The sequence below is a fragment of the Stenella coeruleoalba genome (assembly GCF_951394435.1).
Source record: "Stenella coeruleoalba genome assembly, chromosome: 9".
NCBI classification, from domain to species: Eukaryota; Metazoa; Chordata; class Mammalia; order Artiodactyla; family Delphinidae; genus Stenella; species Stenella coeruleoalba.
In genome coordinates this window covers 19,214,541-19,233,157 of record NC_137155.1, presented here as the reverse complement: position 1 = coordinate 19,233,157, position 18,617 = coordinate 19,214,541, and the positions used below count along the sequence as shown (strand labels likewise).

Here is an 18,617-nt window from a genome sequence, read left to right as displayed (position 1 = left end):
GAAGCACACTTCCAAATTCTCTTTGCCACCTGCAGCCATCCTCGCCCTCTTTATACCGGGTATGCCAGCAGGTAAGCACATAACAAAGTCCGGGAAACCAGTGAATCAGCATGTATTGAGAGAAATGGCTGTTCAGACTCGAAGCCTTAGGCCTGACAACAGGGAGGATATGGATTTACACTGGAGAGAACACTGTGATGTCTTCTGTGCGTGGGAGTGATTTAATGACTCCTCTGAGCAATTAGATGCAGTGCCTGAAATGCCTACAGGGTACCGCTCTCTCAAATACCCAACCTGGTCGAGGCTCAGCTGGGCCACTGCGGGTCACCAGCCTGCCTCGGCTGCTAGAAGGCATGCTTCTAAGTGCTTGCGTTCATCTGCCAAAGAAGAGGAGCCCCAAGCTGTAGTATTACATAAAAGTAGAGCTTCTCAAGGCAGATTTTCCAAAGAGAAAAATAAATTAATTGGGTTTATAGGTTGAAAGAGAAAGCCCAAGAGACAAATACTGACCCATCTGCAAGTCCCACAGTGAGAGACATCTGAAAAAGCTGGAGCCAGCTAGGATGACTTCTTTTCATTTTTATTAAATAGTGTGTGTAGGAAACTGCTTTTAAAATAAGTCTTCACTGTCACCTATGAGAAATTTAACTCTTAAAGATTATTTACTTTCTAGAGATATTTTTTAAAAGGCATGGGTAAGCCTCTATGGTTATTTGTTCATGTATTTATTTCTTTACAAACATTATTATATCATTGACTATATACTTTACAAATATGGATTCATTTAATCCTCATAACAACAATAGGAGGCAGGTACTATTATGACTTCCATTTTATAGATGAGGAAACTGAGGCACAGAGAGGTTATATAACCTGCCCAATATCACCTTGCTAGCAAGTGGTGAAAGTGAGATAAATCCAGTTGGTTTGGCTTCAAATCTGTGCTATTAAGCACTATACCACCCTGCCTCAAGAACTATGGCCCACTAAGTACATGGCAGAATGAAAAGATCATGAGAAAAATGAGAGGTGGCAACTTTACATGGTGCCATTAAAAAAGGCATTTAGTTATTTAAACAACCTCATTTTAATTTTTGAAGAAATGGCCAAATTATTTCTCTTTTTACAACCCAATACATATCTCAGACCTGAAATGATCTCAACTCCTCCATACTCATAGCTCCTTGCCCATTGCCTCCATGCTCTACTATTTATGATGGGTAGGGGCTCTGGGGAAATTTCAGCATTAGAACACTGTGTCAAAAGATCACACTCAACAGAATCCCAAGGATAAATGTACCAACACGTTCAAAAGTCCCTCCATTAACCCCAGCTGGGCAGCTGGATCACCTCATAAGGTGAGGTCCCGGGTTCAAGCATAATCTGGACCTGAGTCTGATTTCAGTGAATGATCAGCGAATCAGAGAGGGCAGAGAGTTTCCTCACCTCTGTATCACCTGCTCACATGGCAGAGGACTAAAACAAGTAGATCTAGTACTAAGGTCAGTGACATCGGGGTCTCAAACACTTACCTAGATGCGGGTGCATACTGGCCTCTGTTGGAGCTGGACCGAGAGAGAAGAAGGGAAAGATGATTGATTAGCAACAAGAGCAAAATCCATTAATAAATAATCACAAATTCAGTTACAAAACTTAGTCATACTAAACAAATTAAACGGCTAGATAGAACCTTTTTAGAGGAGTAAGAAGAAAATGCCAATTAACACCCTAAAATAAGACGGCCAACTCACTACTCATTATATTTAAAAGTCAAAGTGAAAAGTAGAACCCCTTACATACAGGGCAGTTATTTATTATGCAAGTTAGTCAGGTATCCCTTGAAACACACAATATAAATGTGATGTGAGCACCCATTACATGACATGGGCTGTTGTGGGTGTGAGGTATAGAGACAAAAAGCACCATCCTTGCCTTCAAAGAGATTACCATCTGGTGGAGACAACTACAATATAGTGTAATAAGTGCTATGGGAGAGTGTTCAGAGGTCCTGGGGTGAAAAGGGGGACAAGGGAGGGATACTAATTCCAGGCTGCCCAGGAGAAGAGGGTTGTCAGGAGGGGCTGCTGAGTTTTGAAAGACTAGCAGGAGGAAGATAGGTGGGGGTAAAGGAGGGGAGATATGCTTCTTTCTGGAGTGAAAGTGAAATGGCATTGAGAGGTAAAAGAGAATGGCCTTTCACAAGAACTACAACAATTTCAGCATGACTAGAAGGAAGTTTAAGAGGAGGGGGTGGAAAAGTGAAGTTGGTAAAATAGGGAGGCCAAGATCATGGAATTGAATGTTAAGGAATTTGGATTTTACCATGGAAGCATGATGATCTCCTGAACATTTATCAGCAAAGGAGTGCATGTTCAAATATGCATTTTACAAAGGGGCACTCTGATAAGAGTTAGGAAATAAGGGACACTGGCCAACTAATACTTTGGCTATGTTTTTTCCTCAAAGGACTTCCAAATCTATGAAGAAATATTGCCAGCTCACTATCTAAAAATTAGAAATCATGACAGATATTTTAAAATCTTTTACATTCATTAAAGAAGAACTTCAGCTGGATATTAAAAAAAATTAGTTTCTATCACGATGGTCAGTGCTTCAGTTATGTTAGATGAAAAATCCAGACTTAAGAGCATTTTAAAACTAGAGACTGATGTTTGTCTTACTGCTGCATACCAACATATTATATATATTGAAAATACTTGTGCTCAGCTGTATGAACTAGATTCTGTGGAAAGTGTCATAGATACAGTTGTTAGAATACACATGCAAATGCTCTGAATCATCACCAGTTTACAGAAATCAAGAAAAAACAAAAAACCCAGAAGAAAAATTTAATGATTTTGTGTTTTATGCCAAAGGTTATTGGTTATGAGGAGTTTTACAAGGATTCACTGAACTGTTAACTCTAAGATTTTTTTGAAACAAAAGGAATAATTGCCAATTATCCAATAACCAATGACCAAAACAAGGCACACGGATGCACGTTCCCTCACTAATATCACACTACATATGTGTGAACTGAACTTGAAGCCTCAAGGAAAGCAAGAGTTTACTTGCAAGGTAGTTGAAAACTTAAGAGAATTCATGTTGAAATTGAAACCTCCAACACACAAATAAATGATTTTACATATTTTCCTAATATGATCAATATGCAGATTTTAATTGCAATAGACAATTTTCTAAATTGTCTGCAAAAGAACTCCAAAAGTATTTGAAGAATTTCTCGTTGATATTGATAATTTGGGAGTTGCTTTTCAACTTATGTAATATTCCTGTGAATCCCATGTTAATAATACTAGGCTGACACAAGAGTAAATGAATTTACTTGAACAGACATAGGTTTCAAACTGACATGTTTTTGTACCAAGGTTATTTAACTCTTCTGAAAAAAGATGGACAAATCTTGTCAAGGTGGGTGTGGATATTAAAGGAAAATAACTTTTTTATATTCGACTCAGTTATTGGAAGACCTTTAAGTAGATATGGAATACTTTGATAGGTCAATCCAGTTTTGAAAGGTAAAATTTACAAAATCTTAATACAGGGCTCCCCTGGTGATGCAGTGGTTAAGAATCCACCTGCCAATGCAGGGGACATGGGTTCCAGCCCTGGTCCAGGAAGATCCCACATGCCGTGGAGCAACTAAGCCCGTGCACCACAACTACTGAGCCTGTGCTCTAGAGCCCGTGAGCCACAACTACGGAGCCCACTTGCCACAATTACTGAAGCCCGCATGCCTAGAGGCCGTGCTCTGCAACAAGAGAAGCCACCACAATAAGAAGCCCGCACACAACAACCAAGAGTAGCCCCTGCTCGCCGCAACTAGAGAAAGCCCTCGCGCAGCAATTAGGACCCAACACAACCATAAATAAATAAATAAATAAATTTATTTATTTGTTTATTTATTTTTAAAAAGATCTTAATACAGACCAAGTATTCCAATACTTAAGATGTGCTATAACACTACCATATATAAAATAGATAAGCAACAATGTCCTACTGTATAGCACAGAGAACTATAGTCAGTATCCTGTAATAACCTATAATGGAAAATAATCTGAAAAAGAGTGTGTATGTATATATATGTGTGTGTGTATATATATGTGTATGTATATATATGTGTATGTGTGTGTATATATATATGGAACTGAATCACTGTTGTACACCAGAAACTAATACAACATTGTAAATCAACTATACTTCAATTAAAAAATGTGCTTTAAGTGTAAAATACAGACCAGATTTCAGATAATTAGTACAAAACTGTAAAATATCTCAATTTTTTATTGATTATATTATATTGAAATACTTAATATTTATATATTCTGTGTGAATTAAACTGCATTATTAAATTTACCTTTTTTTTTGGTTTCGTTTTTTAAATGGGGCTTCTAGAATATTTAAAATTACACCTGTGGCTCACATTATACTTCTATTGGACAGTTCCAAGCAATAGCTAGGAGGGAGATCTGTACTGTTCATCAGTTAAGGAAACATTATCACGCAGGAGGTGGTGAAGTCATGGAAGCAGACCAGCATGTCACTCCGAGAGAGCATAGGGAAAAAAAAAAAAAAAAAGAGTGATATGAAGAGGTAAATGTGCATTTCAGGGACTGAAAGAACAGGAGCTAGCAAAGGAGACCAGGAAGGACGGCATTTCATTATGGATATAAGGAAAAGAGAGAGTTTTAAGAGAGAAGAGGGTTAAAGGAGAGGCCAAAATAATCCTAATAAAGCTGGTATCTACTGAGAACATCCTGTTACCAAGGCACAGTGTTAAGCAGGGTGTGTAGATGAACCCAGGGAATTTGGCCTCAGTGACAACTCTCTCAACTACTGTACAAACTACTTTTTCAAGAAGGTTCACTGCAAAGACAAGAAATGAGATTTTGTAGCACCTAACAAGGGACTTGGACCAAAGGGATGTTTTTTTGTTTGCTGTGTTTCTTAGGATATCATAGTATTTTACCATGTTCAATATTAACTACCTTACCAAAGGGGGTCTCTGTATTCATGGGATAAATTGTTAAGATGGGCAGGAAATAATACTGATATTTGTTAAATGTGTAACTTGAAAAAAACTGGGAAATAAGTTAGTTAAATTAAGTATAAAATTTATGGCAATTATCAGAAATATTTTCTAGTCAGTACAATGGGTAGATAAGTGTAACAAAATGTCTGCAGAGGCATCAATTAAATTACCTACTTGACTTTAAATGACTCTGGTGACTAAGGCCTGGATGCAATAAACAGAATGTTATGTTTTAGTGTACTTTAATCTAAGGAGTCCACCCAAATTGATATCTCCCGTTCCGAAATTTTGGCACATGGCATCTTTCACTGAACCACCTCCAATCTAATCATCAGGGAGGGGCCATTTAGAAATGACCCTCTGAATCAGAATCTCTGAGAATGGAAACTCAGAATTTGTATTTTTAAAAACCTCCTCAGCTGATTCTGATAAAAAGCCAGCTTCAAAAACCATTGTCTTAATCCCCATAAAGTTAACAGCTGATTTTTCAGCAGAAACTCTGCAAGCCAGAAGGGAGTGGCAAGACATATTTAAAGTGATGAAAGGGAAAAACCTACAACCAAGATTATTCTACCCAGCAAGGATCTCATTCAGATTCGATGGAGAAATCAAAAGCTATAACTATGAGACAAGCAAACACTATGAGAATTCAGCACCACCAAACCAGCTCTACAACAAATGCTAAAGGAACTTCTCTAAGCAGGAAACAAAAGAGAAGAAAAAGACCCACAAAAACAAACCCAAATCAATTAAGAAAATGATAATAGGAACATACATATTGATAATCACCTTGAATGCAAAGGGATTAAATGCACCAACCAAAAGACACAGACTGGCTGAATGGATACAAAAATAAGACCCTTATATATGCTGTCTACAAGAGACCCATTTCAGACCTAGGGACACATACAGACTGAAGGTGAGGGGATGGAAAAAGATATTCCATGCAAATGGAAATAACAAGAAAGCTGGAGTAGCAATACTAATATCAGACAAAATACTTTAAAATAAAGACTGTTACAAGAGATAAGGAAGGACACTACCTAATGATCAAGGAACTGATCCAAGAGAAAACATAACAATTGTAAATATTTATGCAGCCAACATAGAAGCACCTCAATACATAAAGCAAATGCTAACAGCCATAAAAGGAGAAATCGACAGTAACACAATAATAGTGGGGGACTTTAACACCCCACTTACACCAATATTCAGATCATCCAGACAAAAAATAAAGAAGGAAACACAAGCTTTAAATGACACAATAGACTAGATAGACTTAATTGATATTTTTAGGCCATTCCACCTGAAAGTGAAGAATACACTTTCTTCTCAAGTGCACATGGAACGTTCTCCAGAATAGATCACATTTTGGGTCAAAAATCAAACCTTGGAAAATTTAAGAAAATTGACATCGTATCAAGCATCTTTTCTGACCACAACACTATGAGATTAGAAATCAATTACAGGGAAAAAACAGTAAAAAACACAAATACGTGGAGGCTAAACAGTGTGCTGCAAAATAACCAAGAGATCACTGAAGAAATCAAAGAGGAAATCAAAAAATACCTAGAAACAAATGACAATGATAAAATGACGATCCGAAACCTATGGGATGCAGCAAAAGCAGTTCTAAGAGGGAACTTAGAACATAGCAATTCAAGCTCACCTCAAAAAACAAGAAAAACCTCAAATAAACAACCTAAGGTTACACCTAAAGCAACCAGAAAAAGAAGAACAAAAAAACCCAAAATTAGTAGAAGGGAAGAAATCATAAAGAAAAATGGAGAAAGTCCGCATCTGCAGGCGGACTCTCAACCACTGCACCACCAGGGAAGCCCCGTACTGCTTTTTAAAATTCCATATATATGCGTTAGCATATGGTATTTGTTTTTCTCTTTCTGACTTACTTCACTCTGTATGATAAACTATAGGTCCATCCACCTCACTACAAATAACTCAATTTTGTTCCTTTTTATGGCTGAGTAATATTCCATTATATATATGTGCCACATCTTCTTTATCTAGTCATCTGTTGATGGACATTTAGGTTGCTTCCATGTCCTGGCTATTGTAAATAGTGCTGCAATGAACATTGTGGTACATGTCTCCTTTTGAATTATGGTTTTTTCAGGGCATATGCCCAGTAGTGGGATTGCTTGGTCATATGGTAGTTCTATTTTTAGTTTTTTAAGGAACCTCCATACTGTTCTCCATAGTGACTGTATCAATTTACATTCCCACCAACACGACAGGAGGGTTCCCTTTTCTCCACACCCTCTCCAGCATATATTGTTTGTAGATTTTTTGATGATGGCCATTCTGACTGGTGTGGGGTGACATCTCATTGTAGTTTTGTTTTGTGTTTCTCTAATAATTAGTGATGTGGAGCATCTTTTCATGTGCCTCTTGGCCATCTGTATGTCTTCTTTGGTGCAATGTCTATTTAGGTCTTCTGCCCATATTTGGACTGGTTTGTCTGTTGTTGTGATATTGAGCTGCATGTGCTGCTTGTATATTTTGGAGATTAATCCTTTGTCAGTTGCTTCATTTGCAAATATTCTCTCCCATTCTGACGATTGTTTTTTCATCTTGTTTATGGTTTCCCTTGCTATGTAAAACCTTTAAGTTTCATTAGGTCCCATTTGTTTATTTTTGTTTTCATTTCCCTTACTCTAGGAGGTGGGTCAAATCCCTTGTTGTGATTTATGTCAGAGAGTGTTCTGCCTATGTTTTCCTCTAAGAGTTTTATAGTGCCTGGCCTTACATTTAGGTCTTTAATCCATTTTTAGTTTATTTTTGTGTATGGTATTAGGGTGTGTTCTAATTTCATTCTTTTACATGTAGCTGTCCATTTTTTCCAGCACCACTTATTGGAGAGGTTGTCTTTTCTCCATTGTATATTTTTGCCTCCTTTATCAAAGATAAGGTGACCAAGGCTTCCCTGCTGGCGCAGTGGTTGGGAGTCCGCCTGCCGATGCAGGGGACACGGGTTTGTGCCCCGGTCCGGGAGGATCCCACATGCCGCGGAGCGGCTGGGTCCGTGAGCCATGGCTGCTGAGCCTGCGCGTCCGGAGCCTGTGCTCCGCAACGGGAGAGGCCACAACAGTGAGAGGTCCGCGTACCGAAAAAAAAAAAAAAAAAAGCAGTACGGATGAACCTAATGGCAGGGCAGGAATAAAGACGTAGACGTAGAGAACAGACTTGAGGGCACAGGGATGGGGAAGGGGAAGCTGGGATGAAGTGAGAGCATAGCACTGACGTATATACACTACCAAATGTAAAATTGATGGCTAGTGGAAAGTTGCTGCATAGTTTCTAAGGATGAGAGACAACAAAAAATGTTCCTAAAGAAGTAGGCTTTGTATTTAGAGAAAATAGGATACAACACACATTTAACAGAAGTAAAGGTTTCTTCCAGGTGTCTCTGCATTGTGATAAGAAGACCAGGTCAGATGATGACCACAGATAGACACAAGGGAGGATGCACTGGCAGTGAGGGCCCTGGTAGTTGTCAGAGGGGATGGAACTGGAGAGAGGGGAAGATAGTTTGGAGTGGTTCTGTACCCAGAGAGGTGACTGAGGGGAAGTTTCATAATATGGTCCTGATTTAGCTTCACTGGTGAGACCCATAAGACTATATATAAAGGCTGGACAGAACTTTACACTGTGAGGCACTCACTTTTTATTTTAACACCGAGCTGTTAACAAATCTGGATATTTCTAGATTCACAAAAACGATCAGTTGTACATCCTACACTATAGAAAAAATTCACTTCTGAGAAAAATACCAGGATTTCATTTTGGTTTACACAAACCATTGGTTAGTTATGAAATCATTTACCTTCCCATAAATGTTGGGGCAATTCAGATTAATATGAAGTTTCTACCAATAACTTGTAAACTCTCATAAACAATGCAACAGTTAGAGGCGAAACTTTCAGTGGTGTTTTAGAATTAAAGTACAATGATCATGGGATACCATATCTTGCAGTTGGATTTCACTGATCACTCCAAGGAGCTCCATGAGTATTGGCAATGGATAAATATATCCAACTCATAATTCTGAATATCTATTTATTTTTACTAATCCTAGGCAAGATGACAACATCTATGTTAACAGACGACATAACATAAAGAATAAATAGATTCATGTTTCAAAGAACTCTAGATCTCATTCAAAATATTAGCACATCTTTGTAATCTTTACCCACAAGTTAATGTCACTGAAATCCACAAAAATGTAAAAACTATGTCCTTTGTAAAGCTTGACAACTTCAAGTAACCAGACTAAATTGGAAATTGAACTTAAGTTGTATCTTGATAACTTAAGGAGTATGCCAATGTCATCAAAATGAATCAACTTAGTCAAAACCACAGATATAATATGAAATGCTAAACAGGCAAGTTAAAATGAAGATTATACTTTGCTTAAAAAAATAAAGTAAAAGCAAGCCAACAGAATGTAAGAATCATGATGGCAATCTCACTAAAACCTCCATGTTTTTTAAAAGCATGTTTCCAGCAAAGCATTAGCAATGAAAGCATGGCATACTCTGACTTGGTTTTAGTTGAAAAAGCCAAACACCTTTAAAACTTTAAAATTATCAACACAAATTGGTAGCAATTTTCCCAGGAAAGTATTAAAAAAGGAGGATCTATGTAATATCATTAGTCAAATATCTCCTGAAAGCAGGTAAACAAGAAAAAAAGTGGGGAAACTTTTAATGTTTTTTTTTTTTTTTTTGAGGTATGCAGGCCTCTCACTGTTGTGGCTTCTCCCGTTGCGGAGCACAGGCTCCGGACGCGCAGGTTCAGCGGCCATGGCTCATGGGCCCAGCCACTCTGCGGCATGTGGGATCTTCCCGGACTGGGGCATGAACCCATGCCCTCAACCACTGCATGGTTCAACCACTCAACCACTCAACCCATGACTCTCAACCACTGCACCACCAGGGAAGCCCACTTTTAATGTTTTAAGCATAATACAGTCCTTTCATACTAAATAGGTAACAAATGTTCTTAAGAGTCAAAATCACTCATAACTGTGCACTAACAATTTATTTTTCCAGATTCCTTTCAGTGTTTGTGATGGAGCCACTTAAAAGTTATTTGGGGACTTCCCTGGTGGCGCAGTGGTTATGAATCTGCCTGCCAATGCAGGGGACATGGGTTCGATCCCTGGTCTGGGAAGATCACACATGCTGAGGAGCAACTAAGCCCATGTGCCACAACTACTGAGCCTGCGCACCACAACTACTGAAGCCTGCGCACCCTAGAGCCTGTGAGCCACAACTACTGAGCCCACGTGCTGCAACTATTGAAGCCCGTGCGCCTAGAGCCCGTGTTCCGCAACAAAGAGTAGCCCCCACTCACTGCAACTAGAGAAAGCCCACACACTGTGACAAAGACCCAATGCAGGCAAAAAAATTTTTAATTAATTAATTAAGTTTTAAAAAGTTATTTGTCCTCCAAATTCTGTAGTAGGACCTATCCAGGTTATTTGTTCTGGTAAAATACAAAGGTTTACATCAATAATGAATTTTCTAGGTCTTTGCTTAGTCAAACATTTTCCTAGATGCTAGCGTATTATTAAATGACCTGAATATTAGGTATATAATTTCACTAACGTTTCATGGGCTATGTAAAGAAGACAAGAATGGATCTTTTTAATTGATAAGTTAATACAGTTGAAAATAAAAGAAACCTGAATCATTATTTTCAGAAGATACTTTAAAATTTCTTTGAAAAAATATATTCCTTGGAGAGCTTCCCTTTTACTTAGCTGTGCTATTCTTGAAATGGTTTATTAATCTCCATGAGTTATAAGAAAAAGACTGGAATTGCTTTGAATGAATACAAGAACTCATACTAATGCAAATTTGATAAAGATAATTATGCCAGGAATAGTGAATGTGAATGATTATTATGTGAAACAACTGTAAAGAGACCCCACTTACAAACAAGACAGTCAATTCACATCATAGAGATTGAGGAGGTCTAACCTGAAAAAAAGTAAATTCGGTAGCAAAGTTTTCAAAGAAAAATATGCTTCCTGGTCTCTTTAAACAAGACTATTATTTATCTGTTTAAAGTACAAGTACAAAAAGCATGTACTGACACTTTGTTGAGTAAATGTAAAAAAGCACTCAGCCCACATATGTTAACACACCTTTGTGCTGGTGCTGGTCCTAGAGTTGGCAAGAGTTGAAGTTACTAAGGAATATGTTTACTTTTTTGGAGGGTGAGATATATTTTTAAAAGTTCATTATTTTCCACTCACTGTAAATTAATCTGACCTTCACTACAATATGAAAATAACCGGTAATCAATCCCTTTCCAAACTTTTAAACACAACTAATGTTAAATATCTACTGTTTGGCACTAGATAGAGTTACTCCGTCAATACTGCCTTTCATTTACTAAATATATTTTCTCTATTATCTCCAATTATTTGGAGAATCTCACAGATTATAATTAATAATTTGTCCTTATGACACTAGCAACAGAGCACTTGCTGAACTTTGCAGATAGTCAAATTCAATGGAAGATCAGAAAATTTCTGTAAACTTCAACAGGAAGCAATTGATTTCATTTGGACCTTAGAGCTCACAGCCATCCTTTTCTTAATTACATTCTAACAGGTTAAATCTTTGGATGTTTTTAGAAAATATCACAAACGTGGATCATTATATGGTTTCTCAATATTAAATTGAAGCAGAAATTCTTCCTATCATCAATTCAATTTGTCCAAGAGACAAATTACATGCTGAAAGTAAAGAAAAGCTTCATTTCTTATAAAGTATTTCTGTGTTTATGCTCTTTCAAAGGTTGAGGTCACCAGCATCTCCTGAGGTCACAGCAACCTAAAATAAGCAAAAGAATGGGGTCGCATTTAACTCCTCCAAAGGCTGTTCTTTTGACAAAAGTGTTTTTCTTTCAAATGCCTTATTTTGGAGGAAACTTTTGAGTAATCATGTGACTCCAAAACATATTTTGGCCAATTTGTTCAATAAATTATTCACTACAAAGGATGGAGATTTCAATATGCTGGGCAGAAAAAGAAAGGAATGTCTGGAAACAAATTGAGGGAGTGGTTAATGAGCTTTGTGTTAATATTATTGATTATTTTTTTAAAAAGTCTTTGAGTCAGGCAAACACTATATGGCGGATGATAGGCATTTCTTACAAATATAGGTATTATGTTATGGGAGCTATAGCTCCTGAATCATTTTAGAATTCAAAGGCCCTAGGTAGTTTTGCCTCAGGTATCTCTTCACCTAATTTGAAATTCAAATGTATGAAACTTCCAAAGCTAAATATGACAAATTAGACACAGTCTGTGAAGTTACCATTTAATGAGCTATGAACCTAGACTTTCATCTCCCCAGGAATAATTTCTTTATTACTCTTTGTATTTTATTGCAATAAAGTACCATTTGACCTTCAAGTATGATAATTAAGCTTCCAAAAATGTTATAAATTTAGAGTGAGAATACTTCTCCCTGTGTTCAGGAATATACTTATGATCAGTATAAAAGATTACTTAATATTTAAAGACAGCTAAATTATACACAGAACCAGCAGTATTAGAAAGCATTTTTCTCTTCCCTTCCTCTCCTATATCCCATCTCAATTTGAATTGTGTCTCATAACAACTTATCATCACTCATATTCTAAAATATATGGAATAGGTGCAAAACTAAAATATATCTTTATAACCTACAACTGGGGGAACAGAGCACTCTTTCAGGTAAGACTTATTCTACTAGGAGCTGTCAATAATGAGATCTTAAACACTGAAACTTGTGATTCATTGTCTTGCCATGCTCATGCCTTCACCTTTTCTAGGGGAGATATTCATATATTTTTTCAAAACTTTGCCTATGTTATGAATAAAATCTTAAGTGAAAGATCAGAATGTAAAACAATATATCATCTGAATTGTTTGTGAAGAGATGGAGATGATATATTCAAGATGAACTTGAAGAGATGAAGTTCATAGATGGGGCAGAGGAGAGGAAGTGCAGCTATAAATTGACCTGTAGCCTGAGCATATATGGCCTTTAAATAGCTTTCAGAGGTGGGAAGAAAAATCATTAGGATCATCATCATCACCAAATAATAATAATAATAACAACAACAGCAATATTAATACTACTACTAAGAAGAACAGGAACAAGAAGAAACCTTGTTGCTAATGTTAGCAGAAATTTGTTAGAGGTCTACCAATATCTATTCTCCCCCTCTTTTTTCTCACAGGACTGTGGCCCCCCGTTAGAGGTATATTTCTCAGTATCCCCTGCAGCTCCTGAGACAAAGGAATCAAGTTCTGCCCACAGGGAGGTGAGCAGAAGTGACCTGGGTCACTTTCAGAGCTGGGTCATGCCCTTTAAAGGAACGGGCATGATTCTTGGTCCTCTACCCTTCCTGCTACTAGGACATGGCCCCTGGATATGGAAGCTATGTTCTGTACACAGTAGAGCCACTCCACCAGCCCTGGACCATCTACCCCCAGACTGGTTTATGACTGAGAAATAAACACACTTCTAGCCATTTAAGCCACCTGCAGTTTGAGGCACATGCCAAAGAAGCTTCATCTATATTCTGAAAGAGTTATTTCTTGTGGGCTGGGGAATGGGTCCCTATTGGGGAAGGGTATCCTCTCTATCTCAGTCACAATCCTAAAGGCCAGAGTGTAATTTAGAGCTGATAAGACTGTGAGTTCCTGTGAGTAGAGATTTCAATTTGTATATCTCTGCACCCCCATGCCTAGCACAATGTTTGGCACACAGCTGCTCCAAAAATGTTAGTTGATTGGTTACTGATAACATCAATAAGATATTATTGCTAAAACCATTGCTGCTAGAAAATTCTAATGTTCTAATGCTCTCCTCTGTCCCCTCCCCTCTTAGTTACTTGTACATATGTTATCGTCTTCGTTTTACCTTTTCACTTTCCTTTATATACTTAAGGATAAACTGTACAATTCGCCTTGTTCTGAAACAGATGTAAGGCAGCTAACAAAGAAAGGCAATCGAGCAAGACAATAACGTGGGAAAACAGGATAACAAATCAGGGTTGGAAAAATATGTCCAGTGGAGATAAATATGCAAGATGCATGCTCTGACATTTTAACTTTGGCTCTGAAGCTCTAAAGTTACAGAAACTGAAGAGTTGAAAACATGAAAAGCACACATATTGCTCAGGAGAAGCGTGGCTATTTCAGATGCAGAGACTTAAGAGAAGCTTCTCCTGCGGTTTCTTACAAAGGGGACACTGAGCAGTGCAATGAACATCATTTAAAATAACATCCATCCAACTGTGAATTTGATAGGGCTATTCCTAATAAAGTCCATCAAAGCAAAAGGAGCGCATAATGTTTAAGTATGATTGTAAAAAACAGTTATGCGGATATAGGAGGTGAAGGTTGGCTGGCAATTAAAGAAACAATATTGGGTTGGCCAAAAAGTACCTTCAGTTTTTAAGTAAAAATAAAAGACACATTTTTCATTTTCCCCAAGAACTTTATTGAACAACGTATTCACCATTTTGTTCCACTACCTTCTGTCATTTTTCAGGCAACTTCATAATTCCATCGTCCCAAAACTTTTTATCTTTTTGAGCAAAGAACTGTTCCAGGTGCCTTTTACAGTCTTCCAGGGAATTGAAATTTTTTTCCATTAAGAGAATTTTGTAAAGACCGAAATAAATGGAAATCAGAAGGTGCAATGTCTAGTGACTACAGGGGATGAGTCAGAACTTCCCAGCCAAGCTGTAACAGTTTTTGCCTTGTCATCAAAGAAACATGCAGTCTTGTGTTATCCTGATGGAAGATGATGCCTTTTCTGTTGACTAATTCTGGATGCTTTTTGTCGAGTGTTGCTTTCATTTGGTCTAATTGGGAGCAGTACTTGTTGGAATTAATCGTCTGGTTTTCCAGAAGGAGCTCATAATAGAGGACTCCCTTCCAATCCCACCATACACACCACATCACCTTCTTTGAATGACAAACAGCCTTTGGTGTGGCTGGTGGCAGTTCATTTCACTTGCCCCACGATCTCTCCCGTTCCACATTATTGTACAGAATCCACTTTTCATCGCCCATCGCAATTTGTTTTAAAAATGGAACATTTTCGTTCGTGTAAGTAGAGAATCGCAGGCAGAAATATGGTCAAGAAGGTGTTTTTCGCTTAACTTATGTGGAACCCAAACATCAAAGTGATGAATATAACCAAGCTGGTGCAAATGATTTTCAGTGCTTGATTTGGATATTTTGAGTATGTAGGCTATCTCCCACGTGGTATAAGGTTGATTGTTCTCAATTAATGTCTCAGTTTGATCACTCTCAACTTCAACTGGTCTACCCGACCATGGAGCATTGTCCAGAAAGAAATTTATAGCACGAAACTTCGCAAACCACTTTTGACACGTTCAATCAGTCACAGCACCTTCTCCATACACTGCACAAATCCTTTTTTGCATTTCAGTTGCATTTTTACCTTTCTTGAAATAATAAAGCATCATATGCTGAAAATGTTGTTTTCTTCCATCTTCACTATTAAAATGGCTACACAAAAATTCATCAATTTTGATGTCTTTTTTAAAATGCACGCTGATATGACAGCTGTCACATACAATGTAACAGAATTGTTTCGAATGAAGTTAAAGACAACTAAGTGCTACCAGAGCCATCTTATAGAAAAAAAAAGAACGAAGCTTTTGGCCAACCCAATAGTAATTAGATAATTTGTGATAGGTATACCTGCTCTATATGGCTCATCCATTCCTTCAACTAACAGTTGAGTACCTACTAAGTGCCAGACACTGCCAGATTCTGGGAATGTAAAAGTGATCCAATATCTGCTTGATCAAGGGTTTCAAAGGGCAGGAGGAAATACATGTAGAAGTTAACACATGACAATGCAATAAGATAAACTAACTTCAATTTGTAAGTATAAGGTGGATTAGGGTTAAAAATACATATGATGGAGGAGGAGAGATTTGAACTGCATCTTTAAGGATGAGTGTAACTTCATCAGGAATATGGAGAAGGAGGTAATGTGGAGTGTATTCCAGGGAAAGAAACTGGCATATATATAAGCCACAGAGATAGGGGACAGGACAGCATGTTTGATGAAGTCAGTGCTTTTTATGGCTGAAGTAGAGAGTTTGGTATTAGGTGAGGGTGGGGAATATGGAGAGAGCCTACATGCAATGAGGTTGGAGAGAGAGGCAGGGTCAGATCATGGAGGGCCTTGAAAGCAGGCTAAACTGGGCAAATGGAGGCAGTTATAGGGTTTGAGGCTGGGAGGAAAAAAATGAGGTTTGTGTTGAAGAACATTTTGATAGATGTGTGGAAGGCTTGAACCAAAGATATGGCTGTACATGCAGAAATAAAAGCATTTGTTTAGGAGATATTGAGAAGATAAAATAAATTGGTTTTAGAGACACTGAGTAGACATGGAAGAAAGAAAGGAATGAGGAAAGAAATATTACCTAGATCTCTGTTTACTGACTGGGTCGAATATGTCACTGACTATAACTGCAATGAAGGGGACCAGTCTGGGGGAAATGTCAAGTTCATTTTAGAATATATTGAGTTCAAGGAATCTAAGGAATCCAAATGTCAGTGCCCAGTAATAATAATGATAGCTAACATTTATAGAATATTTATGTGCTAGCCACAGTGCTATGCACATCATTATTGCACTTAACTCTCACAAGTTCACTAGGTTTCTTCTGGGCATAGAATATTGTGCCAGGCTCTGGGGAATGGTATGGGATGACCAGAAAAGTAGGTACTATTACTTTCCCTATTTTACAGTTAGGTAATTGAGACTTTGAAAGATTACATAGCTAGAAAGTATCAAATTAGAAATTGGAGACTTCCCTGGTGGCGCAGTGGTTAAGACTCCACCTGCCAAGGCAGGGGACATGGGCTCGAGCTCTGGTCCGGGAAGATCCCACATGCCGTGGAGCAACTGGGCCTGTGCGCCACAACTACTGAGCCTGTGCTCTACAGCCTGCGAGCCACAACTACTGAAGCCCGTGTGCCTGGAGCCCATGCTCTGCAACAAAGACAAGACACCACAATGAGAAGCCTGCACACCTCAACTAAAGAAAGCCCGCGTGCAGCAACTAAGGCTCAATGCAGCCAAAACTAAATTAATTAATTAAAAAAATAAAAGAAATTGGAACCCAGGGGCATATAGCTCCAAACTCTACTCTCTCAACCACTTTGCATTACTGACTCAGTAAGCATGAAGCAAATGGACAGAGTTCAGGAGATGAAAATCACAGGTGTGAGTGAGATCACCAGGGACAATATAAGAAGTCTAAAAGAAGCTGCAGGACAGAATCACTGCCAATCCCAGATTGTATCCACAGGAAGCTCAGGAACTCATTAAGGAAACTGAGAAGGAGTAGGGAAGTCAGGTAGGGTGAGGACCAGAGTCCTTTGGATTGGTTGGCACCTACTGGGTTACTGATGACCTGGAGGATGACTGTTTCCATAGATTACTGGCAGTAGAGGTCAGATGGCGGGGTTAGGAGTGAAGCCTGAGAACACACATGACTCTTTCAAGAAGCTGGAGTGTGAGGGAGAGTGATGGCCAGAGGAGTACTCACAGTCAAAGACAGCGTTCCTGCTCAAAGTTGCAGTGGCTTTGGCATGTTTAAACCCTGAGGAGGAGGAGATGGTGAAGAGGAAGAAGCTGACGATATGGGAAAGAGAGGGCGAAACTGTTGACCAAGACCTCAGAGGAGATGGGGGGAATGCCATTCCACTGAGTTTATGTTTTTCCTGTAAATGTATTTTGGACTTTCTCTTTTAGGTTTGGACCAATATATAAACTATTTATGAACAGGATGTGAAACTGCCTTATATTGCCACACATTCCCATGCATCTGGTATAATGTTCCACATATACCCATAGGGGACACAGCATAATATGTGTTAATATTAATGAATTCCAACTCTTACAAACATGATTATGAAAATTTGTATTAATTATTACATTAAACTGAACCTTCAATGTAAAACTACGGTTGGATTAATTGGTTGCATGAAATAATACTTCATCAAAGTAAAGCCAAAGTAAAGTTGTAATTTACGTGTGTTTACAACAGCTTTGCTCTCCCCCAAGTAATTATACAGATGCAAACCTAGGCTTTGTCCTCCAGAATGGGGGGGAATCCAGCAGATTACACACCAGCTTGAGTAGAAAGTGTACTTCTATGGGCATCCAAAAGAAGTCAATGTCAAATTCTTGTCAGGCATAAATCTTGGTGTTTTGACTCTGGACTAGATAAAGCTGTCAAGGGGGAATGTATAGAGCCCTGAGAGCTGAAAAGAAGCCTGTTTAAATCTGTGTTCAATCATCTTAGAGCAAACAGCACCAGCTCAAAATACTATTCTTTAGGAAATTAAAAAAGCAGTCAGACCCACCTAGAGCCATTAGCAAGGAATTTTACTGTGGCCCTATGAGTCAGCTCTTCCCCTTAATCTTGTCTGTTGTCAAGATCACTTAGGGACACTTTTTGCCCGCCACTGCCCCAGGAGGGC

General features: G+C 38.3%; 1 protein-coding gene across 5 annotated transcripts in view; it reads right to left on the bottom strand.

Annotated features, from left to right (window-relative positions):
* Window positions 1–18,617, bottom strand: part of RELN (reelin) — a 697,060-nt gene that overhangs the window by 272,150 nt on the left and 406,293 nt on the right. For all 5 annotated transcript variants that reach the window (XM_079932058.1, XM_079932060.1, XM_079932059.1 and 2 more), the window contains one exon: window positions 1,533–1,565. In XM_079932058.1, the coding sequence (XP_079788184.1) occupies window positions 1,533–1,565 (33 nt within the window). The remainder of the gene's footprint in view (window positions 1–1,532; window positions 1,566–18,617) is intronic.